Source organism: Ananas comosus, linkage group 22 (assembly GCF_001540865.1).
Source record: "Ananas comosus cultivar F153 linkage group 22, ASM154086v1, whole genome shotgun sequence".
NCBI lineage: Eukaryota > Viridiplantae > Streptophyta > Magnoliopsida > Poales > Bromeliaceae > Ananas > Ananas comosus.
The window spans coordinates 2,776,268-2,783,896 of record NC_033642.1 but is presented as its reverse complement, the minus strand read 5'-3'; the positions used below and the strand labels follow the sequence as shown (position 1 = coordinate 2,783,896).

General features: G+C 37.5%; 1 protein-coding gene across 1 annotated transcript; it reads right to left on the bottom strand.

Moving 5' to 3' along the window:
* Nucleotides 1-7,383, bottom strand: LOC109727591 (peptide methionine sulfoxide reductase A5). The gene is made up of 5 exons (XM_020257748.1): nucleotides 7,369-7,383; nucleotides 6,914-7,336; nucleotides 4,610-4,722; nucleotides 2,829-2,973; nucleotides 1-495 (listed from the first exon to the last, which is right to left on the bottom strand). Exons 2-5 carry the CDS (start codon nucleotides 7,211-7,213, stop codon nucleotides 298-300), a joined length of 756 nt encoding a protein of 251 aa, XP_020113337.1. The 5' UTR covers nucleotides 7,214-7,336; nucleotides 7,369-7,383; the 3' UTR covers nucleotides 1-297.

Sequence of the window (7,629 nt, the reverse complement as noted above, 5' to 3'; positions counted from 1 at the left end):
TTGTGACAAAACTGGACAAATTTATTTACAACCAATATGAGCCGAGACAGTATCTTTTTCCTAGTTGAGACAACAAAGTGATAAATCCGAAGATATGCCGAGATTTCCACATAAGCTTAGTAAAATGGACGGAAAAAACAAATGCTATTAAACATAGTAAATGAAGAAAAAGAATTATAACACAGCCTTCTGTCCGGCTGTCATCAAATGCTTTCTTCCTCCGCATATCCCTGTCGACTGTTTAGCATTGGTTCCGAGAACTCTTTAGACCTATCAGTTGTTTTCTTTATGGTAAAATTAGAATCCCTTCAAGACAGGCCAACCATTCTTAAGAATCTCATCAACCTTGACGCCGATCTTCTTTTGAATATTCGGAGGGCAGAGTTCGGCAACGTATCCGTTCAGCTTTGCAGCTAAAGATGATGAAATAAGCTCTTCGTCTGGCATGTTCCCCATCAGTTGCAAGAGAAACTTATTACGCTTCAGCTCGAATTTCTGCCAAAGAAATGTACTGCAGTAAGTCAAATATATAAATAGTTTCTCTAAATATGCAATATTGCATATTGGTCGCACAAACTCATAACAGGCTATATTCTTGTCAATGCTTGGCTGGTTCGGATGCATTTATGTTGTTTTTTGTTTGGAGAAAAGATGTTATGAATACATTATTCGGCACATCTTTTTTGTTTAATGAAGAGCATGTGATAGTGGGTCAATGTAGAGTATGAAAAGATGCACGCTATCATGTGTGCGGATGCCATCTTAATTACTTATAAATTACAAAACAGCTTTTAGTTTCCTTGAACAGAGAGAGAGAGAGAAATGATATTACTTAGCTTTTACTTTTCTTTTTACCTAATTTGCCAACCTAGCACTAATCAACAACAGCCATATAGAAATGATCTTTTTTCTGCTTCTATTAAAGTGTTAGCATATTTCTTATATTACTGTTTTATATAATAAAACCTCGTAAACAAACATATAAGTTGAATGGTTAATTATCTAGTTTGTGCAACTAAATATCAACCGTTATCATTTGATCAAGTTAGATGACAGTTGGTTGATACGTTTTGAATTATTATTTCATATAATTGATTATCTTTTTTTATAAACAAATTTAGAACAATTTTGCAAGCTAATGTATATCAATATATATTTCTTAATATAATCCAAATATATCCAGATTGTCCTCCCTATATCATTGCACACAATCAATATAATATTTAAATATATTTAAAATAATATTTCATTCAAGTATATCTCGCTTATCATATCCTAGAGTTTTTAGAAATTGTCATATCACCATATCCATATCGTATCATATCCATAATCCCGTGTCCGTATTCAAGCAATATAGGACTACCCATTACCTATAGTAAGACATTCCATAAAAGCACTGCAATTTATCTTTGTGCCCCTCGTGTGATCCATACTTCTAATTAGAAGTCATGTTCATGGTAAATGTATTTTGATCAAATCCTTTTCCAGTTCTAAGTTGCACCCACATAGTAGTTACTACTAGCACCAGTGTTTGAAAAGGCACACCTAAGGTGCGGGCATCGGTGCCTAGGCGCGAGGCATGGGCCTCAACGCCTTACGGCAGTTGACGCGCACCGCCCTCTCTGAGCGTGTGCCTAGGTTCTCAGGCTCGCACCTCGGCATATATGGCGCGCCTTCAGGATATTTAATTTTAATAGGTCTACGATTTGGATTTTCAAGACTAAAATTTTTTCAATAAAATCTAATTTATTAAGGGATTGAAAAAAAAAAAGAAAACCTAATTTAACCATTGCTTCTCTCTCTCTCTCTCTCTCTCTCTCTCTCTCTAATGGCAACAAGCAGCATGAGCAGCAGCAGTAGCAAAAAGTAGAAATAAGCACTTTTAAGTTGAAAGTTGACACATGATATTTTTTTAACTCGAGAACATTTATGCATGTGATTATTTTTATGGTATTTTATTTTTATATAGTTATTTTGAATTTCTTTTTGATGTAAAATATCAAATTAACTACGCTTGTTAAGAGTGTTTTACTTTTATTAGATGCTCGCCTCACTTCTTGAGGCGCGTGCCTAGCGGTGCCCCTCGCGCCTAGGTCCCAAAAGGCCTTTGCGCCTCACGCCTTTTCAAACACTAGCTAGCACCTATGTTTATTCCCCGATAGAAACATAAACACAGTTGTATATGATCAACTTAGCATTTATATACTTAAATCTACTAGCGTACAGAGCCTGTGCTCGTTACACTAATTGTTGTAATTATATTCTTGTTTATTTTCATCAATCCATATAAAGATTAAGCTGGTCGTTTTGCCACGATGGTTTTCTCTTCCGCACAATTTTGGTCAATTTTATGATGTTAACCTTCAATTTTAATGCCATCAATACGCTTAAGATTTCCTCGTATGTTCGTATGCTCACATACTATACTAATATACTTTGTGACACTGTTGGCTATAAAATCCACTATCTAGTTATGAGCTCACAATAGTCCTACGCTTCATTACTTTTCAAGACTTGAATCCAAAGGCTTTTGCTAGAACACCAAACAAGGCTTCTAAAAAAGTTCCAAGAAATTCAGAACTTAGATGGAGGGAACAAAACATAACAAGATTGCCATCTGAACCGACCATAGCTCATTGATAGTAGTCTAAACAAAAAGTTAAAAAATAACAAGATTGAAATCACATGCATAATTGTAAAACAACAAATAGATACGCTATCTTGGTGCAACATAAGAAACCATCACAAGCCTTTTTCATCAAAAAGAGTTTGTTGGTCACAAGTTTCTGATATTGAAAGAACTCAAAGACAAGATAGCCAAAGAGTACCTGATGCTCTGGTTCAGCAGGATAGAATATTCCAAGTGGCTGGATCTCAGTGGTCACAATAGTGTGCCGACTCTTAGCCTGTTCCCTTTCTTTGCTAAAAGATGCCAACCTTGCCTCAATGGTCCCATTTGTAAAGATGATGGATCTGCGAACAAGAATTTATGCTTTCATCAAGCAGAGTTACAAAAGAAATTTATGTACAAGTCGCTCTGATGTATCATATTGCACTAAAATTTCATAAAATAGAAGCCATACAGCTGTCAGTTCTCTTACGAGTAAGAATATTTCATCAATTTCCTGTGTTATGAAGTCAGCCAATAAGGAAGCATGCATAAAGAACATATTTGTTTATTAAAAAATTGAACATTATCCCATCATGGCATCCAGGACAAATGACAAATCCAAGACTGTTTCTCAAACTTCATTTCATCCAAGACAAATGACAAATCCAAGACTGTTTCTCAAACTTCATTTCATCCCTTTTCCCCAACCGGATCCTCCTTTTGTTAGCCCTTCAAATTATTATCGGGAAATGCTCCTCCATCTCTTTCCCTACCCAAAAATTTCATAGAAATGAAATATACTAAACTTATTTAAGAGCTGGAAAGCTCGACTAAATCTACAAAATGCAGACAAAATGTGCTCTGCTTCCTTCAAGAAATCACCAAAATTATCTTTGAGAAACAATGATTTAAAATGAAGCTGCCATTCATCCTGGCAGAACAAAAACACACTTTCCAACATGAATGATTTGAAATTTACCAACGAGTCCTGAACAGAACACAAAGTGAAGGGGGAAAAAAGATGACAAGCTTCTACAGGTGGTAGCAAAGAGATATCCATGATCCACAAAAACAAGAGGCAAATATTGACAAGCTGGATTTGCATTACTAACCGGTCACTTAATCCGACAAACAGGCCTAGTTAATCAACCAATTCGCCATATCAGAAATAAATACAGGCTGATCTTTTCAAAAAAGGAGGTGGCAAGGACCTGGGCATCACCACAGGTCAGATGAGAGGTGCCTAAGTTTCGCTGATCATCAAGAAAGTTGAATTAGAATAGGATTGCTTACTAACCGCACTTAGATAAGGTGCCTAAGTTTCGCCGATCGTTAGGAAAGTTGAATTATAATAGGATTTCTTTCTAATTGCACTTTGGTAAGAATTACGAGGTTTATATATAAGACCCTTTCTCTCAAAGTGTAGTTGGATAAATAAAGTTATCTTACTTTCTCTGAGTTTTAGATAGCTCAGCTCCCTACCTCATGTGAAAGCCTGAAAGGTGCAACAACCTAGTATTTCTCATGCACAAACAAGGGGGAGACCGTGATTTTTCAACTGTTCGATCTTATCTATAGAAATCTTATTTTGAACCTACTCTTAGCATGTGATACAGATTTAGGGCTGTGCCAGTTATTGAAATAGTTCTTAAATCTAAAAGCAACAAACCACTTTCACTATTGAACTACCTATATGGCCAATAAGGTTAGACTATTTCTAAGAAATATAAAGGTATTTAATAGTATCAGTAAATAGTTGGTAATTGGAAATTGATGGTTTGTTTAATACATACTCCCACTTAATTATTTAGTTTAACGTTGATCAATTCTTCAGCTAATTTTAACTGTATGAAAGTAACTAAATTGCTTTCTAAGACTCAAAACTAAATAAACAAAAAAACACATACAACTTTAACTCTCTACAGTGCAAAAAATGAAGAAAAGAGGGAAATAAAAAAAATCAGAAAAGAAAGCTGAATAGAGAAAATGCTCCATCACCTGTACTGTCTACCTACGTCTGGTCCTTGCCCAAACACCTGCCTAGAGTCATGGCTGGCCCAGAAGACATCTAAGAGCTGCTTGAATTGAATTATTTTAGGATCATATTCAACCTGTGCATTATACCACGATGAAATAAGGAACGACTAATGAACCATCACTTCAGTGAAAACCGGAGTGCAAGCATGTATTTAATGAGTAGACTATGGTAACCAAACAAAAATAAAGAAACAATGAGGCTACAATGTATTAAATTTAGGAAAACAAGAACAGCAAACCATCAAATCATGGTAAATAGCGGACAACCTGAATATTACAACTGGAAGAAACACAGTGATACTAAATAGTAGCAAAAGCAGGGTTAAGTAAAATGTAAAATACAGTAATTAAGAAAAGATGCTATCTTATAGCTCACTCTGGCACAAAATAAGAAAAGTCTTGTTGGAATTTTAGGGATATCCTATAAAAGATTCACAACTGCTAACTTAATGTTACATAAAATAAGAAAATACATAAGTTAGTGAAAGCATCTGTCAAAGGTTTTAGTAATGCAGTCATATAGCAAACGAAGTCATTATCATACTGCGCCAACATTATTTCAAATTAGGATTCGTAATGCTCAATAACAGACACATTCTACTAGAAATATTATGTAAAAAAATTCAATGCTGCAGTGCACTCATTTTTAAAAGGTAACGTTAAGGAGTTTGGAAAATGAAAAAGATAATGTGCAGGAGGTAAGAAGAGAATTTGTTTCTGTCCTTTTCTTGTTTGTTTTCCTAGAAGAAGTTATGGGGCATTACCCATTAACTTTCTAATAGTGGACAAGTGTTAGAGTTCTGATTGGGTGTTTGGTTGTAGGTAAGCAACCAAGAAGCATGTTCGGAATTGACATGACTACCGCCTTTTATTCTGCTTGAGAGAAGACCGAGTAGAAATGCCAAGTGAAGTGAGAGAGAGAGAGAGAGAGAGAGAGAGAGAGAGTGAATAAGCTAGTACTACGATTTTGACTTTCAATGGGCAGATATGAACTATGAAGTCAAGATGTCAAACTTGACTTGCCTACTTCCAGAAACTTACCTCCAAACAAACATTTCTTATGGAGAAATTTGATTAATATATGTTAGGATGTATGTGAGACGATGATATCATCTTTTAATACAAAAGCCTCTTTGAATAAAGGGAAACAAAAGGCATTACATACACACGAAATTTACTGAGCTGTTCAATGGAATTCTAATTTTACTGTTGATCTCAAGTATCACCATATTTTTCTCTCTCTTTATTTGTGTTTCTTGACTTGAAAGTCTTTCAAATCTTCCACTTATCAAAGCATCCACTATCTTTCATTCAAAATACCCATCATCTCTCATATTCTTCCTACTCCATGGATCATGGCTATATCTAAAGAATTTCTGATCTTTGGACCCAAATTCTTGAAAACTCCGAATTTTATACATACCACAACAGCTGACCTGTTGACGGCTATGTTTTACGGATCAACAGCCCTATTTAAGTAGCCAAGATCCGTCAGGTGATCAAACTTTAGCTCAATCCTATGTGATATCTGCTGGCCGGCAACTGATTGTCTAACCAGATTGAGGATTTGTGAGCCAGACAATTGAACAGCCATAAAGGAAAGATCATCTTGCTCCAAAGGGGATTGTAAAATTAATACCAAAGCACTATTCCGCAGGCTGCAATTCTTGATCTATTTCGACAGTATTACGAGGTATGCAGCATGAATAATATTCCTCAAAACAATCAATATATTGCAACCATCAAAGAATCACAGATACAATCTGCTTGGCTGCCTTGAATTCTAGAATTCTAAAGAATCGGAATTCTATTATTCCCAAACCTACTGATTGGAACCATTAGTCAATGACATTTCAAATTACTCAGAAGCATTTGTTGGGAATCCTGATAATACAAAGGATCCCCATCTAGTTCCCTTAATTTAATGTCAGATTCGGAAAGATAAACGCGTTGAAATGATTTCGAACCTTCTACCGAACAAGAAGACACAACGGAACTCAACTGACCTCCAAACAAACTGCATCTGAATTCCGCAGAATTCTACATGAAGTTGGTTCCAAACAGAATCCTAATAACGAAACTACAAATTCAGCTTCAATTAATTTGTCCCAAACAAGAGATTTCATTTCGAAAACAAATTCCATCTAAATTCCACCAATTTCAACATACAGATTCGGTTCCAAAACCAATCTGCTCCGAATCTGAATTATACCTTACTGTTAATAAAAACTACAAGAATTTAGACGAGGATCAACCGAACTGTACCTTGACGCACTCGGCATGATCGCCGAGGTTGCGGTATTCGGGGTTGGGCTTGGATCCGCCGGCGTAGCCGACGGACGTGCGGACGACGCCGGGGACGCAGCCGAAGGCGGCCTCCGACCGCCAGAAGCTCCCGAGGGCGAAGACTGCAGACCGCAGCGGCTGGGTCGGCGGCAGGTGCTGGCGGGCGGAGGGATCCAGGACCTGGTCGGAGATCCTTAGGGCTAGGGCTGGGTCCAGCCCGCAACCGAAGAGAGCGAGGAACCCTAGGAAGGAGAGGAGGAGACTCCCCGCCGGGATCATCGGAAGATCTAGGGCACAGAGGCGCGGATCTCGAGGAAGCGGGAACGGTGCAGGTTGTTGGGAAATGTATGTCGGTCGATTGCTACTCGAACTGAAATCCGGACGGGGGCGGAACTGCAGGAAGGCGGTAGTAATAGGTGAAGCGGACGGGAAGTCGCGGCTGGTATCGAGGTTGTCCGACTAATGGGAAGTGCGAATTTGGTCAGAAGATTCTTTTTTCCTTTTTCTTTTTCTCTGGTTTTTTTAAACCTAACTTTAAGATTTCACCGACTCTACAGTACAAAAGGATTTGGTTGAACATTTTAATCAATACATATAATAAAAGCCAACCCTAAACTGGCCACGCGTCGCCTCCACAGCAAACCCCCCTCCTGCTCAGGTCTGCTCTATTCGTTCGCTGGCGGCGAGCGGGGTCA

What these genes read in the sequence shown, in the direction of transcription:
- LOC109727591 (XM_020257748.1), bottom strand. Translation starts at nt 7,213, where the DNA reads ATGATCCCGGCGGGGAGTCTCCTCCTCTCCTTCCTAGGGTTCCTCGCT. An exon ending in GACGTAGGTAGACAGTACAG is followed by an intron (nt 2,974 to 4,609) that starts GTGATGGAGCAT and finishes TCTTGTTCGCAG; the next exon opens with ATCCATCATCTTTACAAATG. An exon ending in CTGCTGAACCAGAGCATCAG is followed by an intron (nt 496 to 2,828) that starts GTACTCTTTGGC and finishes TTTCTTTGGCAG; the next exon opens with AAATTCGAGCTGAAGCGTAA.